The sequence below is a fragment of the Callorhinus ursinus genome, unplaced genomic scaffold (assembly GCF_003265705.2).
Source record: "Callorhinus ursinus isolate GAN/ISIS: 27379988/994484 unplaced genomic scaffold, GSC_fseal_2.0 scaffold72, whole genome shotgun sequence".
Taxonomy (NCBI): domain Eukaryota; kingdom Metazoa; phylum Chordata; class Mammalia; order Carnivora; family Otariidae; genus Callorhinus; species Callorhinus ursinus.
Window position 1 is genome coordinate 337,328 of NW_027397134.1, and position 19,984 is coordinate 357,311.

At 53.1% G+C, this 19,984-nt stretch overlaps 1 protein-coding gene across 6 annotated transcripts in view; it reads left to right on the forward strand.

Annotated features, from left to right (window-relative positions):
- Nucleotides 1-19,984, forward strand: part of KIAA1671 (KIAA1671 ortholog) — a 186,798-nt gene that overhangs the window by 118,517 nt on the left and 48,297 nt on the right. Inside the window, exon 1 of one of the 6 annotated variants that reach the window (XM_073886762.1) lies at nucleotides 556-1,882. The exons of the other annotated variants lie outside the window; for them this stretch is intronic. Within the exon in view, the coding sequence (XP_073742863.1) occupies nucleotides 1,598-1,882 (285 nt within the window). The 5' untranslated portion in view covers nucleotides 556-1,597. Of the gene's footprint in view, nucleotides 1-555; nucleotides 1,883-19,984 lie in introns of those variants that run through there. 6 annotated transcript variants of the gene reach the window in all.

The window sequence follows — 19,984 nt, forward strand, 5'->3', positions numbered from 1 at the left end:
GTTTGGAGCGGCCTCCATCCATGCCCCAGTGGTATCTTTGCTGTGTGACCTTGGGTGAGTGAACCCACGTCTCTGAGCCTGCATTTCCTCACCTGTAGAACAGGGGTGTGGATCCCTGCCAGAGGGGGAAAGCTCCTTCAACAAGTGTGCCTCCCCTCTGTTATCCAGCTGCTGCTGACCCTTCCTGACAAGCATCCCATCCTGTCTCAGAAGCTGCTGTCCTGTCTGTGCCCCCAATCCCACCCCCCTGTGCCAACTACTCTAGCTGCACAAGAGTTAAAACCCAGGAGCTCATGTGACCGAGTGTAAACCATGAATCATTCCCATTGCTCCCTGTGCCCAGCCCCCCCCACCCCCCCACCCCCCCGCCCGGGATGGGGCAGATGCTGTGCCCCGGGGTTGCCATGGCAACCCCTCCTGCACTCCAGTACAGCCTGGCCTGGTTCACTTCCTTGGGGGACCTCTGGGCTGTTTCACCTGGCTGGGTATTGCTTTCTAGGGAGGGAGGGAGAGGAGGCTGGAAAGGGGAGAGAGACACAGACAGACAGACAAGCTTAGGGACGAACAAGTGGAAATTGAGACATGGGGAGGGAACGGAAAACCTGACCGAGAAACAGGCCAGCAGAGGGAGACAGACTGACAGCTGAGATGCCGAGGAGGTCCCGAGGTGCTGCCTGTCACCCGGGAGGCAGTTTCCCAACTGTTCCGACCCTCCCGGGGCTGCCAGATCCCCGAGCCCGAGTGCACGCACGTGCAGCCTGCGGTGAGGGCACAGGGCGGGTAGGCTGTTGGCACGTGAAGTCGCCGTCAGCCCTGAGGGACGGTGAGCGAGTTGGGACTTGGGGGAGAAAAAAAAAATGGGGGCGGACGTCAGCTCCCTGGGCGGCCGCCTCCCCGAGGCCCCTCCTGCATTCCTGGGCAGCGAAGCCCCTCGCTAAGACGGGGACTGATGTCATCCTGGGCCGCCGAGCCAGGGGACCCGGGGGCCCTGGTGGCTGCCTCCGGAAGTGAGCATGCTGCCTGCCGGCCGACAGGTTTAGAGTCTCTGGCCAGAGGACGAAAAACCTGCGTGGCATGGGTCAGGTGAGCCGGGTCCAGCTGGGGGCTGCGGCAGGTGGCAGCCTGCCCGCCGGGTCCTTCCTGTGTGCGCCCGGGAGGGGCCGCCTCCCTGAGGGACGGTGAGCACCGGGGTGCCCAGGGCCACCGCCTCTTCCTCCCCCACCTCACGGGGACCGTCACACCCGGGAGCGAGTGCTGCTCGATTTCCCCAAGCTCCCGGTCGCAGCCGATGCAGCCCGTGAGTGCCGCTGGGGCTGGAGTGGGGACCGCCCAGCGTGTTGACTTTACAACTCGGGCGGGTGGACTCCCGGCCCCGACTGTGACCTGCCTCCGAATTCTCAGCGAGACCTGCAGGTGCTGCCGGCTGCTGGCTCTGCGACGGTGATTTCCTCCCGGTTTGGCTGAAGAGGGCTACCGGGTTTTCTCTCCAAGCAAGCCCGGAACTTGCAGGAGCAGAAAGTAGAAAGAGGGAGTGGACCCTGGTAGTGCGAAATTGCTTTGTCCCTCGCTCACCTCCTTCCTCCCCTCCTCCGGCCCCATGGATTACCTGGGAGACAAACTCACGGTGGCCCAAACCCACATGACCCAGTGGATGGGCACAGTGAGGAGGTCCTTCCAGGAGGCCCTCAACTTAGTGACCACCACGGTGGGCCACGAGCGGACGAGCGGGGAGCCCGCCAGCCGGACCCCCTTCAAGCGCACCTCCTCCTTCCGACACCTCGCCTCCCGCAGTCGGGAGTCTTTCCGCCGCTTCTCTGCCCGCAGCCAACAGAGATTTTCTTCCCTGAGGAAAAGGCAGACAGACTCGGAGCCACCAGACCTTGTAAGCTTATTACGTGGTTTTTTTTTTTTTTTTAAGTATTAAAGCAACCGTAAAAACTCCTACCCTCCAGTGCTCCCCTGGAGTGGGGGAGGGGGTCCCCATAGATCCAACCAGGGAAGTTGCCTCTTCCAGAATCATTGTCAGTCAAGCCCCAGCCGTTTCCTGTTCCCCGTGCCTGGGAAAAGAGGCATCGGGGGTGATTCCCGAGACGATGCAGTTACTCTGTCTCCCGAAGCGGTCAGGAAGTGTATTCCACGTCTGTGAGGATGGGGCCGGCACGTGAGTTGGGCTTGCCGTGCCAGTTGATTTATCTGGAAGCGCCAGCACTCTGGCCCCAGACACGAATGCTTGTGCTCCCCTATTTTTAGGGGAGGATTAGTTAGCACCTGCTTCATCTCCTCTGACCCTCCCAGGATGGCCAAGTGTCCATGTCACGTGCGTGTTGAGTTGTAGCTTTTGTTATCTTGTCGTCAAGTGAAATTGCAAAGTCGTCTCCCGAGTATCCAAGGAGACCCAAGGGGGTGGGCAGGTTCGCCTGCTGGGCTGCGAACCTGGGGCTTGGCGTGGGTCCTGGGGGGCTCTGTCCTTTCTCACTCGGGCAAGCTCGATGGGGTTTGGGAGAGCAGGGTGCAATGAGTAATCTAATGATTAAAAACCTGGCTTGCGTCCTGCTAGGGGATGGTATAGAATCGGTCTCAAGGAACTCACGGATGATTTAGAGAGGCGGGACGGGGCCCAGAGAGGGAAAGGCACCTGCCTGGGGAGGCACAGTGAGTGAATGGCAAAACCAGGGCCAGGATCCTAGGCTTTGGAACCCCACCCCCACCCCAGTCCAGGCTCTCTCCAGCTAAGCTCCTTCTTTTTTCTCTCCAGACCTCCCCGATAACTTCAGGGAAGCCCAGCTCACTGACCAGGGCTGAACTCAAAGAGAGGGCTTACTGTTTTCACAGAGGAACCTTCTGCCACCTGACAGTGTCAGCCCAGCTCAAAAGAGCCCGAAGGCAGGTGATGGGCTAGGCCAACTCCTTCTCTGGGCTCAGCATGGTGATACCGTGCTGATGGTCACGATGGGCCCCAGCTTTGAGGGTTGGAGCCACGGGGTCCACGGGGCTCTGAGCCGGCCCTCTGCACACTTGCGGTCACTGAAAGCTCACAGCTGCCCTGACAGGTGCACGGATTCAGCATCCCCAGAGAGGTGTGGTGACTCTCCCAGGGTCACACAGCAAAGTAGAACAGTCTGGTGCAAACACGTGGGTCTGTGACATGTTCTCTTGTGGGTCTGTGCTGCTTTCTAGCCCTGGATAAATCCGTGGGGCCTGAATTTATAAGACAGTTCCTCCAAACCAACCTCTGGAAGGGGTTTCTTGGGCCAGGGAGAGAGGACCTCTTATTCATTCTTTCTGTCTCTCTGTCTATCTATTTCTGTCTCTATGTGCACGTCTGTGTCTCTCTCTTTGTTTCTGTCTCTATGAATGTCCCTCTCTTCCCCTCTGTGGCAGCGCAGTTAAGGGCATGGGGTTTGGTAGCGTTCAGCTCTCTCGCCCTCAGAGCCCTGGGACCCTGGGCCCTGGCTCGAATCGCCCTGGCCATGTCGCCCTGCTCATGTGTTAGCTGCTGTGTGGCCTGCCTCCCCAGCTTGCTGGAGGAATGAATGAAGTTAGGCTGCGCAGGGGCCTTGCCTTCTCTGCTCGCTGTTGTGTCACGGTGCCTGTAGCCACGTACGTACGCGCTAAGTAACTCCGGGCCTCAGTCCCTGCCCAGAATTTAGCATTTGGCATCTACTGAGTGGGGAGCACCAGCTGGCGTTGGGGTTGAGGGCTTGAATCAGACTCTGCCATGTCCTGGTCGAGGGATTTTGACCCGTTAGGAGCTAGCCTCAGTTTCCTCTTCTGTGAAATGGGGTGAACTATGGCATCGTGTGGAGGTTGAAACGAGCGCCGGGCGCAGTGCCAGCTACAGAGAATGCATGCGCTTGTAAACGCCTTCTCCCTGTTGGATACCACGATGTTCGGACTTGACGGGATGGGGGAAGCCTCAGCTTCCGCATCTGAGAAATGGGGATTATCATCACTCCGCGTTGCCAATCCCCATTATTATTATTCACGGGCACAGATGTGCCTGTGAATGTGCGGCCGTGCCTAGCATGTCATTAGGTGTGCCTTCAAAGTCCGCCGCTGCGACAACCAGATCTTTTCTCTCCAGCCGTTCCTTCAAAGATTCCCAGTGAACTGGAAAACCCACACACGCCCCCTTTTACTGGGGGGCCTCACTTAAAATATTTGTTTTATAGGAGGAAACTTTGTAAAGCCACAATTACCTAAGAGCTTGGGGACAAGGAGAGTATCCGTGCTGGGGTGGGGAGGGGAGCGGGCTTTTGGTCTTGACAACTTGGACTTGAACATGATTTATCCAAAAAATCTGCTCCGTTCCAAGTCCTGCCTCAGGCTCGTATTTACTCAGAGCACCGTGGAAGAATCCATCACAGGCATAAAGTAACCGTCAAAGGCGTGCCCTGAAATGTTTTCTAAAGCCAGCCTTGAAATAATTTGCTAATGGCTTGCCTCTGCGTCCAAGGAATAAAAGGGGGAAAGAAGGAAAAACAAACGCATTGTCTCTGAACGACAAAGGCAGGAAGGGACACGTTTGTACTGCAGCCCAGCGAGCCTGAGAAGGAAGCCCAGCAGACTAAGATGGATTCCACGTGGAGGCCAGACAGAACGTTCCAGAACCCAGGAACAATGGCAGTGCCACAGAGGCTGAGACTGGAATAAAAGCGGGAAGTGGGGGTCTCCAGGGTCATGGAATGCTCCCCAGAGGGCTCTGGAACGGGACAGACTCAAGATCGGGTCTCAGGTCCTCCATGTGCTGGCCGAGTGACCTTGGGCACATTAAATCACCTCTTTTAGCTTCCGTGTCCTTATCTGTAAAGTGGGTTTTCACCTGGGACAATCTGGTGGGTAGTGCAGTAGGACCGAGTAAGAACCAGCACACCCCTGACACCTGTTAAGCGCCCAGCGCACAGGAAGTGCTTCAAGAGCATGCATCGCCAGTCACCCCGGGGGCTCAGGGGCTGGGGCTCGGACCCTGTGGATCTAAGTCCCACCTGCCCAGGTGGCCGGACCGGTTGCCTAAGGAAAGAGAGTAAGAGTCTGGCCGGCCTTCCATGGGCATTTCCCGTGCGCCAAGCCCTGCGCTGAACGCGAGGTGTGTATTACCTGTGTATCTTCATTCCCGTGTGTTTTCAGCGCACCTGCATGGGTTGAGCGCGTCCCAAGGGTGCCGGCACTGGGGAGGCGGTTGCAAACACATACACACAGCTCTTGCCTCCCTAAAGGTACTTTCCAGGGGGGCAGGTAATAAAACACATCAGCACAGGACTACATAACGCACGTGCTGCAAGCCAGGGAATGATCTCGAAATAGCAAAGACCAGTCCTTACCATCAAACTGCTGCTCTATATCAGAGTTTCTCGGTCTCACCACCGTGGATGTCTTGGGCCAGATCATTCTTTGGCGGGGAGGGTGCTGTCCCGTGTATTGTAGGATCCTCCCTGGCCTCTCCCCAGGAGGTGCCAGGAGCACCCTCCTAGTCATGATAACCAAAGATGTCTCTGGATGCTGCCCAGTGTCGCCTGCGGGCAAAACCAGGCCCCCACCCCCAGCCCCCGGCTGAGAACTGGTTGTATTTAATTTGGTTTGGAGGACTGTCACCATAGCCTGAGTATTTCCCCTGTCACCAGAGTCGGGGGAAGAAGGAAGGGCAGGGATCTGACATCATCGAGCACCTGCTACTTGCCAGAAACTGGTGTCCCTGAGGGAAATGGGGGGGATAGCCCCATGTTTCATGGATGAGAAATCTGAAGCACAGAGAGGTCAAGTCACAGGCCTGGTGTCATACAGCTGGAGTGGGTGGGTGAGGCCAGGACTTCGCTGTGGTGTGGGTCTGTCTTGCAGGGCCCACAGCTGTGCCCTGCACTGGGGGCTCCACCGTGTGAACACTGGAACCTGGGCTGTGTGTTCAGTCCTCCAGTCGAGGCTGAGTGGGAGTACTTGGTTCTGTGTCAATTATGGAGTGAAGTGGATGCTTAAAATATTCAGCAGGGCCCAGCGTCTCCCCACTCCACGCACACGCACATGCACACACGCACACAGGCACACCCACCCTTTTTTTAGCAAGGGGCAGGGATTTTGAAAGGAAAGGGATGTTTGTGGCTCTCGTCTTCAGAAGCCCCGATTTCATCAATGCTTCTTTTGTAAATGACCACAGACCTGGTGGGTGAAACAGCGGGAAGCCAGAAGCCCCCCATCCAGGTGTGATCAGGCCTTCCTGCCCCTTGCAGCTTCTGGTGGCTCCAGGTGCTCCTTGGCCTGTGGCTGCGTCACTCCAGTCCCTGCCTCTGTCTTCACGTGGCCTTGTCCTCTGTCTCTTATAAGGACACTTGTCATTGGATTTAGGGTCCACTAGATAATCCAGCATGATCTCACCTTGAGATCCTCAACTTCATTACATCTGCAAAGACCTTTCTTCCAAGTAAAGTCACATTCACAGGTGCCGGGGCCAGGATGTGGATGGATCTTTTTGGAGGTCATTAGTCAACCTACCACTGTCCTCATTCTGGGCCCATTCCCTCCAGTCCATCCTCCATCCAGCCACCCAAGGGGCCAGGTCACTCCCCTGCCTTGTCCCAGACTTAGAAAGCCCTTACTGTGGCCCTCAGGGCCGTGCGAGATCTGGCTCTCCTTCCCCGTCAAGCTCAGCTCGTACTGCTGTCCTCCACGCACGTTCTACTGCCGCCGCTCTGACCTCCTGCTCTTCAGTCAATGCCAGCTCCTTTTGGACCCAGAGGGCCTGCCCTCACCATTCCCTCTGCCTGGAATGCCCTTCCCTCTCTCTTCGCCTCCACACAGAGGCTTCCTGACAGCCGAGGCTGGGGGAGAACCCCCGCCATGTTTCTCTGCTCTGCACCGCCCCCCCATTAATGGCTTCCTGCTACCGATCTTAGTTGTGCTTCCTTCTTCCTGTGTCCTCCACCAGAAGGCAAGGCCTGCGATGTTGTGTCTGCCTTCCTGGAATCCCCTCTCCTTTATTTTTGTGTTCCCCTTGTGGCGCCACCTCCATCTTGCAGAGGGGTAAACTGAGGCCGGCTACACACCTTCTAAGAGCGGACCCCAGAAGTCCAGCCCAGGGAGGTCTGGAGTTCTTTCCAGGACCCAGGGCCTTTGCCCTCCTGGTTCCCTCTGCCTGGAGCACTCCTCTGGCTCTCTTCACCTCTGCCGCTACCACTTATTGAGCGCCTACTGTTTGCCAGGTATAGGTTGTTACATTTCTCCTGAGACTGGCCTTGAGGGGAGTAGGGTCCAGCTGCCACGACCCCTTTCTCCATCTCCCGAGGTCAGTGCCAAGTGCTGCCTGCCAGGGCATGTCCAGAGCTCTGTCAGGTGTCCTGCTCCCAGGCTGGCCCTTAGGGCATCCAGCTGGCGTGTTGGATTTCACTGCAGCCCCTGAGGCCAGCATGGAGTGGCCGGGCCACTTTCTCTTGGGCTGGCCTGGCCGCACGCAATCTCAGGGCTCCTTTTCACCCTCCAGGCAACAGAATGATGTCACCCTGGGAACAATGGCCCCTTCATGGATCCAGCCGGGGCCAAAGGCTGGGCCGGGGCCTCTGGGGGAGACCTGGAGAGACACGCAGTCTCCGCTGCCCTCCCCCCAACTAAGAAAGTGGGGTGCGCTCATCTCCTCTTTGGAAAGTATAGAAAAACTGAGTGAAAACAAAATCCACCCATTATTCTAACAGCAGTGAGAACCGCTCTTGGCATTCGAATGCATTTCCTTCCTGTCTTTTTTCCTCCCTCCCTCAAACCAAATTGCCAATCTCCCATGTCTTTCTGACCTTTCAAAAATGTAGCGGTTTTACATATCTTTAGGAAAACAACAACAACAACAACAACAACAACAACAAACATTGTTCATGGCCACGCAGCGTGATTTAGTAACCCCTCCGGCTGGACATGTGGGTCGTTTCCCATTTTCGGCTGTCAGGAGTGACTGCAGAGGTGGGTCCCGCTTGTGTTCCCTTGTGTGGATTTCTGTGCGGTCCCTGAGGTTTAAACACACCCCTTTCTGTCTCTGTGACCCCGGGGCGGGGGGGGCCTCTGGGACTCTTCCTTTTTCTCTCTCTTTCAGCATTTTCAAATCTCAGATGTTTTGTTCAGACAAGTGCCGCTTGCTTCCTCATCAGGAAGTCAAACATCTCAGGAAGGAAATCTGGGTTGATACATATCACAGGGAATGTTATATTTGGGGGTTTCATGAAGAATGGGGTCTTTAGCAAGGAGTCATCAAGATAATTCCCTAGGAGAGGAAGTGGTGTATTGAGTTAGTTACAGTGGTTTGCTGGTAGATGCTTTACATCTGGGTCTTTGGCAGGCGGGGGGAAGCCCTGATTTGGAGCATCTGCCTATCCCCATGGTGTAAATCCTCCCAGCAGGGGCAATGGCAAGCTACCGGCTCGCCGTCAGCGCACACAGAGCTGGGGAAGGACGCACAGTGCCAGATTGTTATGTAGTCCTTGCGCCACACAGACTCAGTACCTACCTCTGTGACCTCGGGACCACAGGTGATAGTAGAAGGTGGTAATTAGGGAATGATAAGATTTGAATATTTGTTACCCTTGCTTTTGATGGGATTAGTTTAATTGTGCGTTCATTTAATTAGTTTTTTTAAAGGTTGTTTATTTATTTGAGAGAGAGCAAGAGAGGGAGGCAGGGAGAAGCAGGCTCCCCGTTGAGCAGGGAGCTGGACGGACACGGGGCTCGATCCCAGGACCCTGAGATCATGACCTGAGCTGAAGGCAGATGCTTAACTGACTGAGCCACCCAGGCGCCCCTAATTGTGTGTTTCTGTAATGTAATGGCTGTGTTAACCGTCAGGCTCACAGCGGACTCCTGAGCTGTTCACCGTTGTCTCTGGGCAGCCAGGGCAGGCCAGCTCCAGCACCCCGCAGTCGGTTAAGAGAGTCCAGAGTCATGGGTTTGAATCCTGCCTCTGCCTCTCAGCTGCTATGTGACTTTGGGCAGTCTCCCTCGTCTCTTGATGCCTTGTCTTCTGTAAGATGGGGATGATGATCTTACTTCACCCCCCGGCCGTGGTGGAGGTTATATTGAGGTGATGCCCGTGGAACAGAGCACAGTGCTTGGCGCATAGGAAGATCTCAGCAGATGGTTACTGTCATCATCATCATCGTTGTTCTTGGATTAGTGCTTAATAGTTGGCAAGACACATTCAGGCACACATAGGCAGCCTCAGAGTGGCCCCCACGGATTCTTGCCTTCTGATGTTCAGCGTGGTGAAGTTGCCTCCCCCACCAGTCCAGGTGGGCTTGCGTGAGGGACCGATTGAATCCAGCCAGAAGTCACAATGTCACTTCCGAGGTCAAGTTCCAAAGACCCTGCGGCTGCCCCCTTGATTTACACTTTTCCTTTCCTGGAGCATGTGCTCTGGGGGTATCTGGGGGAAGCCAGCTGCCATGCCTGGAGGATGCTTGGCAGCCCCGTAGAGAGGCCCACGTGGCAAGGAGGTGAGACCTGCCACCAGCCACGTGAGTGGGCTTGGAAGCGGATCCTTCAGCCTGCGGGTGAGGCTGCATCTGTGGCCAACAGCTCGAGTCCAACCTCATGGGGCACTCTGAGCCAGGACCACTCAGGTCAGCCCCTCCTAGATCCCTGACTTCCAGAAACTGGGAGAGATAACAAATGGTTGTCGTTTCGGGCCACTACGTTTTGGGACTATTTGTTACGTAGCAATAGATGATGAATACCAGTTTTCTTCTCTTTTATACCTACTGCAAGCAATGGTCTGAGAGTGGCTAGGGAGTATTTCTTACTCCTTCTCACAGATGAGTGAATTGAAGTGGGAAGAACTCAAGTGACTTGCCCAAGGTCTGTAATAGGGTAGCTTTCAGGGTTGCCTCTGGAAGCTTTTCTTGCCTCCGGGTTCTTGCTTGTAAAGGAGGCTGCTCAGCCAGCCTGGGTTTAGGGTCCCAGAGGCTTTTGAGCAATGCACCCTTTTAGGAGTTGGCGTGAATCTCCTGGCATGGGATGGAATCCATTTCTTGGATCCTAAGTGCTCATCACCCACATTTAACTCATCAAACATTCATCATAAAGGCTGAGCCATACACAGCAGTGAACTCTCGGCACCGATTTGGGAGCGTCGTATGCGAGAGTGGCTTTCCTCCAGCATCAATGTCTAGGCCAGGAGAGTACATTCAGACTGCCCCCACTCCATGGAAGGGAGGATCCTAAAACAGAGCTTACTGCCAGGAGTTAAACATTGCAAAGTTTGTGGACAGTTTTTACTTTTGGCTTTTAAACATAGATTTGCTGTCCTTGGCTGCTTATTCCTGATGGAGAAAAAAAAAAAGGTGCAGGTGGAATTAGGTCAATCCAGTTAAGAGAGCTTTGCTCTCCCTTCAGGCAGATCTGAGTTTGAATCCCAGCTTTGCCACTAACAAGTCATGGGACCTGAGACAGGTGACTTGACTTCTGTGAGCCTTGGTTTCCTTGTGAAGCACGTAGCACAGCACTTAGAACCTAGAAAGTGTGTAATAAATATTAGCTGCCATTATGCTTCTATAGTCTTGACATGTTAGGTTAGGGCAGGTCATGCTGCAGTAACAAACTGCCAACTCTCAGCAGCTCAACATAAAATGTTTATATCTCACGCACACCAAATCTACTGCTGGTTCAGCAGCTCTGAATGGCTGCCTCCCCTCCAGGCTGTTAGCACCTTGTAGCAAAGCCATCTGGGAAAACGGGACGTCTGTGTAACAGTGTGGGAGGAAGAAAGCTTCAGCTTCACTCCAAGGCAGGGGCTATTGTCCCATTTCACAGGTGGGGAAATTAAGGCTTATAGAGTAACACATCTTAGCACGTCCCACGTGCCAGCCACTGAACAAAGCACACTGTCTTTATCACACCCGCATGGCACCCCCATGAAGTAGGTGTTATTTTTGTCATCCCTGTTTTACAGATGATAAAACCGAGGCTCAGGGAAAAGATAGGACTTGCCCAAAGTCACCCAGTTTACAACCTGGCCTCCAGCCCAGGTCCGCTGATGCCTTATTTCTTGTCCCTCTCAATCAAGGCCATGGGTGGAGGGACCTGATGTGCCTTTCCTGAGAGGCACCATGATGTAGACCAGGGTTTTCACATCACGGCCCCATTGACCCTTGGGGCTGGATCATTCTCTGTGGTGGGGGCTGTCCTGTGAATTGTGGAATGTTGAGCAGCACCCCTCGCCTCTATCCAGTGTTTCCAGACTTGACCAAATGTCCCTTGGGGGCAAAATCGCCCACAGTTGAGAACCACTGATGTATGAATGTAAGAGTCCAACATGGGAGCCAAGAGATGTGACTTGAGGTCCCTGCAAGGCCCTCAATAACCACGTGGCCTTAGCCAACAGACTCTGAGAGAAGCCAAGACATCGGTAGGGCTTTGGAATTTCCTAACTTTTAGGTAAGATAACCTTTGACTCCTGATGTGATTTTGGGCAATCTTTTGACTCTGATAAAGCATTTTTTCCTTTGGCTACAAAATGGAGCAAATCGTGTCTACTGACAAAGGTGTTACGAGGATGACATGACACTTTTGTTGGGCGCCCCGAATGGTTCTCAACACACAGTCGGTGCTTTATTGTCATTCCAGTTGTGACCTGTCACAGGAGCCTGGTGCTGGGGCATATCCCCAGCATTTGAAGATACTTTTCTCGATCTGTTGAATTCCCAGCCCTGTGTCGTCAGGCTCTGCATCCAAATATTTGCTTTCTGCCAAAGCCAGAAATTACCCGGCGGCCCACATTCCTGTCACTCACCAGCCTGATTTCTAGAAATGGCCCCTCCCTAGGCACACCTATAATTTAACATCTGTAATTCCTCAGTTAGTGGCTAGAAGTCTGTTCTTTCTTCCTGATAATTGTCTTCTGCTCTAGGGAGGGGGACGGATAGATGTGGGGCTGTGTTGAGGCAGCTGCCTCCCCCACCCTCTGCAGACATCTTGGCAGGAAGTACCCGGAAGGTTCTAGAACCTCTGGTGCTAAGTTCAGAGACTGTACCAAGGTAGCTGCCCTGGTGGATGATGGGTAAACAGAGTTTCATTGCCCGTAAAAGTTTTTATATGAGCCCTGGAAACAAGTGTAAACAGATCACCGAGGGACAGGACTTGGGCATAGAGTTCTTCTTCCGAAAGGTGCTCCTGGGCTTTGATTGCCAGAACATCTAGATCATTCCATCCGACCTTTTTAATGTTGGGGAAACCAAGGTCCAGAGAAGGAAAGAGACCTACAGAAAGTCACGCAGCAAGTCAGTGACAGATCCAGACCTGGAACTTGGGTTTCTAAATTCAAAGTTGGGGCATTTAGGGGCCATGTGGTTCTCAACCTTGGTAACCTTCAGAGCTGAGCGAAAGACATTGACTGAGCCTGCTGTTTGCAAAACTCTGTGTGAAGCATTAAAGATCATGAGACAGTTCCTACCTTTGGGAAGTGTTCAGAAAGTGATTAAGGTGCATATGCAAACTCTGCGGCCTTGAGCCAGCCTCTTCTGCATAGCATCCGCTGTGGGCCCCAGTTTCCCTATCTGTAGGTGGAGGCTGTGGTGTGACCTTTTAGGGCCTCCCCAGTGGAGTCAGCCTGGATGCAAATCCCCGCTCCCCCACCTGCTAGCTGTGTGACTTTGCTGAAGCCTCAGTTTCCCCATCTATAAAAAGGGAATCGTCATACTTAGGGCAGCGAGAATTCCTTTGTCACAGGTGTAAAATGCCCCACAGAGCCCCTGGCACGTGGTAGTGGTTGGTAATCACACGTGCTTCACCGTACCTGGTCTCCCTTTCCAGCCTCCCCCTCCTGGCCTTTGCACAGGCTGTTCCCCTGCCTGGAATGGCGAGACAGGCTCTGGTGGAACTTCAAGGAGAGCAGGTGGGCCTGGCCTACAGAGATACCAGACTCCTTTGCTTCCACGTGGCTCCCCCACCCACCTCGCAGGACACACCACTCTGAGCCCTCCCGCCCGCCCCTGAGTTGCTGCTTGATGAGGGAAGCATATTTGGTGCGTGGGGTCATTAACATATTTGGGGGGGGTCATTAACAGCCACTGCTAATTAGGAAGGAAGTGGCTACAAAGGGTTAATCAGAGGCGTTCTGCTCTGTAACTGAGGGAACAACAGTTGGAGGTTTTTCATAGCCTACGCCGGAGATTTTTTTTCCTTTCCTCATGCATAAATCCAGGGCCTTTTGGGGGAGGGCTGGAAAAAGAAACAGGCTGTCAGAGCTCTGTATAATGTGGAGCCCCGTGGATTTTCAACAACTCCGTGCCATCGGTGGGAAAATGTAATCCTTCCTCTGAGCCGAACCATGAGGAAGGGTCGGTGCTGCCTCAGTGGGCGTCTGTTGGCCGGGGCAGGTGGGGGATGGAGGAAACACAGGGGTGGTACAGATGGGAGGCCTGGGTTCGAATCCTGCTGTGGCTACTTCCTCTGTCATGGGCCTTGGCCAAGGGCCTTGACTTCCTCGAGCAGTGTTTTCTGTCCTTGGGTGCCAAAAGGGGCTAACACCGGGAGGACTGAAGTCAGACTTTGGAGGGCACCTTGGGTGCTGGTTCTCTGAGCAGAGTCTCAGGTGGGGCTCTTACGGGGCTAAGGCAGGCCCCAGAATCTGCCTGTGTAGCGGGAGCCCCAGGTGGAAACAAATAGTTCCTTCAAGCAGTTCACTCAGTCAGCAAATATTTCTTGAGCACCTACTGGGTGCCAGGCACAGTTGGGGGCCCGGGGATCCAGCAGGGAACAAGGCAGAGAAGGTTCCAGCCCTCGAGGACAGTATGTCGTTACAGGAGGGCATGCTGCGGATTTGCTCGAACGGACATCTTGTACTTGAATGAATGAATGAATGGGTGAATGAATGCATGACTGAATGACAAAGGCATAGCTGCATGGATTGTCAGCACCCCTGTTCTGACAGTAGAGGTGTCTCTGCCCTTTCTTCCAAATTCTCCCTAGTGATTCTTGCTGGACCACAAGGCCATCCTGAGAAGTGTTTGCTCTTTCTGGTCCTCCAAGCTCAGCACTCACCTGGCACATTCATGCTACTCCATAAACAGCTGATGGTCGGATGAATGAGTGAACACAAACAGACACAGGAATGGACTCTACGCTCCTGGGTGGCCACCAGCCAAAATCATTGGGTGGATAACTTATAGGGCTCAGTGGAGCTGGGCTTTCTTGCTAGGAACATGGTGTGGAGAGGCTCTAGATTTAAATCAGAGTTCTCTGTTCAACAGCAGAGTGTCCTCCCCATAGGGTTACGGGGCCTATAGGGGTCAAGTCTCAGGGACTTGAGGGTCAGACCTTGTCTTGACCAGCTAGAGAAATTCCAGTTTTGTTCTCAGCATCCCTAATTGGTACCCTCTGGGCCACTTGGGCCCCTGCCCCATCTCTGTGTCATAAGTCATCTCTCTGGACCCCAGGATTCTTGCAGTTACTCTGGGCTCACCCGTCTTTGTGTGGGAACGTGGGGTTGGAGTCAGATAGCCTTCCCTGGACCTAATCTGGAATCCTTTCTGAACTAATAGGAGAAAGGTTTCTTACTAGCTGATGTCGATTCTGCCCTCTGCTCATTTATGCAGCTAACCTGTGTTAAGGACCTGCTGTGTGCCAGGCACGGTACTGGGTGCATCCACGTGCCTGACATCACTCTACCCCCGTGGTCACCCTCCAGGGTCGAGTGGAAGGGAGGAACATGCTTAGTGGCCGGGGTCCTTGCCCACTGAGGCTGGGGCTTCTCCTTTCTACTTCTCTGCACTTATGCTCCCGTGAGCCAAGCTGCTGGGGTGCTTCGTTATGTCTTTCCCCTAAGAGCGTAAGTGCTGTGAGGATAGTGGCCTCTCTCTGTTTTGTTGAGAGTCAGACCAAGCTAGTTAGGTAAAGCGCAGACTTGGGAGCCAGAAGTGTCTGTCCAAATCCCAGCTTTGCAGCCTACTAGTTGAGTGACAGAGGCAAGTTACTTCCCGGCTCTGTGTCTCAGTGTCCTGACCTCGAAGGGGGATAATATCAGTACTTCACAGGGTTGTCCTGACGGATGCATCGGTTGATGTGTCTCAAGCACCGAGGACCATGCCTGGCACTTAGCTGGCTCTAAGTGTGCTTAGTATTGGGGTGCCTGGGTGGCTCAGTTCGTTAAGCGTCCAACTCTTGGTTTCGGTTTGGGTCATGATCTCAGGGTTGTAGGATTCTCTTGAGATTCTCTCCCTTTCTCTCCCAACCTCTCTGCCCTACCCCTTGCATGCGTGCATGCATGCACATGCTCTCTCTCAAATAATAAAATCTTAAAAAAAAAAATAGATGTGCTTAGTATTGATATGATTATTATCATAGTCACTTATAAGAATATTATAAATAAATACGCAAAATATTATAAGAAATATTTTGGCAGTGTGATTTACATACAGCAAAACGTGTATGTCTTAAGCATCCAGCTTGATGAGTTTTGACAAATGCACATACCCATGTAACCCACACCTGTCTTAAGATCTAGAAAATTCTCAGCCCCCTCCCCCCGAAAATTATTTCATGCCCCTTCCAATCAGTCTGCCTGACCTGGCACTTAACAACCACTTTTTGAATGAATGAATGAATGAATGAATGAATGAATGAATGAATGAATGAAATCCGTTTTGTTTGATCCCAAACCTCTTCAGGCCGCTTGTGCTTGTGATCATTACTTAACTTGATTAGCTGTCATGTGAATGTTTGAAATAGGAGCGCAGAAAGAAAGTCATCACACTAGGAAAATTTCACATCCTAAAAAGATCCCATAAAGGCCAATTGCTAAAAAAAATAAATTGCTAAAAAAAATAAATGCCTATCCTATTGGGGTGGAGAAATCTCCAAGGTCCGGAAGGCATGTGCCCTGCAGGATTCCCCGTGTGTCTGGGCCTCCCCCAAGAGCTCGGGCACGGCCAGTGCCCTCCCTGGCACCTGCAGCAACACAGGGCCCCCAGCCTCTAGGCTGAGAGCCCCTCTCCCCACCGCCCTCCAAACCTATTCCTGTCCCCGGGGAAGCAGAACCTAGTGTCCCAGACCTGCAGAGTATGGGAGGTGGAGAAGCTTCCAGAGCACATTCTCCTAGTGGTTTTCATGGGGTTGGGGGGGACCAGGAGGAGAGGGGTCGTGGCAGGGCTCCAGCCCCCCACACCTTACTCACCATGCCCCAAATCCAGGTTGCTTCTTGATCTTTGTAATAACTTTGTAATGACTAATGTGATAGTGTTTTAAGAGATTTTCCTAAAGCTGAAAAAGGAAAAGGAAAGCTGGGAAATATCCACTGCCCTCCATCAGAGAGGAGGAGATGTGCAAACAGGGCTAGCCTTGCCACTGACAGTAGCCGGTGTGGGTTCTGAGCCTGGGCTGCTAACTCCCAAGTTCTGAGCCTTCCCCACTGTGGTCCCGCCCTGGAGAGCTGAGTCTAGGGGGCTTGCCTGCAGCCGGGCCCCTGTGATGCTCACTGAGGGATCTGGGCTACACAGGTGAGCCCACAGGTGGTGCCTGATCTCCGCCCCCTCCCCCCGGGCCTGAGCAGGTTCCTTCTGCTTTGCTGCTAAGGGGGGGCTTGAGTTCGGTTTTTCTCCCTTCGGGGCCTGGCAGCCAGCACACAGGGCTGCTCATTCCCTCTGGAGAGGCAGTGATGAAGTCACCCTCCACACCCCTGCGCTGTGTGGCTGGTCAGGTGAAGGGGTTATTTGTACCCGTTCCGGCTGATGTCATCCCAGGAAACCATTCAGTGCTGGGGGCCACCTTCGGCCCTGGCTGCCTGCCCGCCTGGCGCCTGTGTCCTGTTTTTGTTTCTTATGTGGGGCGGGCTCAGGGAGCGCCCTGTGGTTGGTGGAGACATGGTCTCCTCCCTGCTGTCTGAGAACAGGGTGATGCGATCCTTTCTCTCACGGAGACACCTGGGGTTGTGGGGCAGACTGGTTCCAGGTTCAGATCCCAAGTGTGCCACCTCCTGGTTACTTTGCTCCTCAGTCCCTCAGATTCTTCTTCTCTGAAAGGGGGTGATGGAGGCATCAGCTCCCAGGGTTGTTCTATGATAAGGCTGAGGTGAGGCCACTTTAGTGCAACACCTGGGCCCTCGGAGGCACCTGTCAGTCTCTGTTGTGATTCTGGTGGTGGCAGTGGCTGTCATTTCTATTGTAGGGGAGATGGTTATGAATGACATTTGCCTTATCCCCAGAATTGATTTAAGTCAAGCTTTAAAAAAAAAAAACAACCCTAAAACAAACCAGACACACTTGCTCCCTCTTGGATCCCCACTGGTTTTAAATGAGTTCGATTCAACAAGACACATAATTGGTAAGCGGGATGTGGGTGGCTTCCCAAACCTTCACTCCGGTAAGGCTCTCAGCCTCCTGATTTGCAAACCACTGTCAAGAGAACTAAGGTTCTCAAAACATGCAGGTGCTTGGGGCCCCACCTCTGGACAGTCTGATGTAACTGGTCTGGGCTGCTGGCCTGGAAGGTGGGGTCTTCAGAGCATCCCAGGTGATGCTGCCAGAGCCTGAGAACCACTGAGTCAGGCAGCGTCACCTAAAGAACCCAGGCTTCAGGGTAAGACAGACCCAGGATCAAATCCCAGGTCAGCCACTTGGCTTCCAGGCAACCAGGGGCCAGTTCGTACACTTCTTGGAGCCTTGGTTTTCTTACCGGTAAGATGTTTCGAGAAGCTGCCCAAGACCCATGTGAACAGTATCTCTTATAAGGTCATGAGTCCGAGTGGACCTTCACAGATGTGTTCCCTGGGTATCAGGGCGGGCCAGAGAAGACACCTGTCCAACCAGCCATTCCCACCTTGTCCCCATGGAGGATTTCTGTTGCGGTCTCTCCCCTCACTCTTCTGGTCTGAGAGGTTCCCAGAATTTCTTTCTGCTACACTTAACACAATAGATGTTCCGTGCACAAGGAATACCAGTGACAGTACATTTCAGAGCCACGTGGTTAAACGATGTTTTTAACGCAGGACTTTTATTTGTGCAAATATACATTAGTTTCCTCCAGAGACCATCATTGGCATCCTGGATGTCTGGGATCCCAGTCGAGAGAAGTGCTATGGATTCACCTGCTCACCTGAATGGGGACGTCTCGTGGCGGTGGATGGACACACCAGTTTTAAGACATCCGCTTTTCAGAAATGCTAAATCTTGGTGGGGGGCGGGGAATGTGTCTCCAGCTGGAGGAATTCGGTGGTATGCGTTGGCTGTGGATTCACAGAGTGCTCCGCTTGGATTGATATCTTGCATAACACACTTTGGGAAATGCACCTAGTCGTTTTCATTTCCCCCTCTAGAATTATATACATGGGCTGCCACTGAGGGACTGTTGTCCAAACTGCCTTTATATGAAGTCAACAATGGTGCAATTCCTTCCTCTATTTTTCTTGGGTGGAGAGGAAAGTGCATGTATAGATATGTGAATCACTCCCATCCAGCCATTGATGGGACAGGCCCCAGAGGGCCTTGAAATTCCAGAAGAAGAACTCTCCATCTGGTCTAGCTCTCCCCTCTTTGTTCAGAGAAGGGGCTGAACCCAGAGATAAAAATGACTTGGCTAAGGTCCTGCAGCCCCTTTCGGGGAGGCCTGGAATCCAGAAAACCTCACCTCTGGACCTGGGTTTTTTTGCTTTTTGGGTTTTGTGGGGCTTTTTTTTTTTCTGCTGTTCTCCACCTGGCTGAGTACCTTGCATGCTGTTTTTACAGCCTAAGCCTGGTTGGCCTCTGATCATTATTGAAATGAGTGGAGGTTTCCGGGAACAGAGCGAATCCATAGTGTTTAATTAATGAATGTGCCAGAGGGCTTGGCAGCTGGATTCCTGTGTTTATCACAGGCTTGGCTGGCATGCAGTTCAGGAACTGTAGGAGGGTGGGGTCCATCTCCTCACCAGCCCCCACCCTCCTGGTGGGGGGTGTGCGTGTTTGTATGAGAGAGAGAGACCCTGAAATCTGCCTCCCCCACCCCTCTTTAGAGTCCTGTAAGACTGCATACGATTTTCTTTATTGCTTTTAAAAGCGCTGGCCTTAGCATTCTTTATCAATTTGTTGAAACGGAATCGTCCCTTGGAGACCCCAGAAACAGAAATGGCTCTCACGTCAGCAAACCTAGCAGCAATTTGGTTAATTCTGTTGTTGTCCAGCATATTAAGCCACGTTGGGCTCCTTTGGTGAGCAGCAAAGCTCAGATAACCTTGTTGTGCTGAACTGGGATGCGGGAGGCAGTTGGAGATCGCAGCTGAGCCACCCCGAGCACTTGGCAGCTCTGTGAGGCAGGACCTCAGAATGGCCGCAGGGCTCGGAGTTGGGCAGACCAGAGTTTGAATCGCAGATCTGCCACTCGCCTGCTCTGTATCCTGGGGCAGGCACATGCCTTAACATCTCTGGATCTCAATATCTTCTCAGGGAAGATGGGAATACATAAAATGCATACACACACACACACACACACACACACACACACACACACAGAGGGCTCACAGCAAGCCCTCTGTAAGTATTGGTGGTTATCCTAATCATCATTATATATACATTCCAGTTTTATAGGGATGACAGCCGAGTCTTGAAGAAATTCATTGACTTGCCAAAGGGTTAATGGAACATCACGGGTAGACATTTGTTTGTGACACTCCCTACACACACAGCCCCCAGGCTCTGCCATCTCCTTTCTACTTTATACCCAAGGATTTGAGGGATCCCGAGCACTTCGGGCTGTTTGTTGGAAAGTCCTTTATTGCATGGATTTTTGTGTGTTTCTCCTAGTAGTGCTGGCTGCTTGTTTTTCCCTCTGCATTCACACTTGAATTTTCCTTCCCACTCTTGAAGTCTAAAGAATCAAAGCCAGACGTGTGACTAATTAACGCCTCTTAAGTGGGGGGAAGGTGACCTTTTAGATGTCATTAAAATGGCAGCCACCAAAAGAAGGTGATTCTGCCCCCCCCCATGGCTGTCGGGTGGGCATCAGCTCCAGAAATAGACCACGCACGCTATGCCCTCTTATCTGTCCTCTTGAGTCC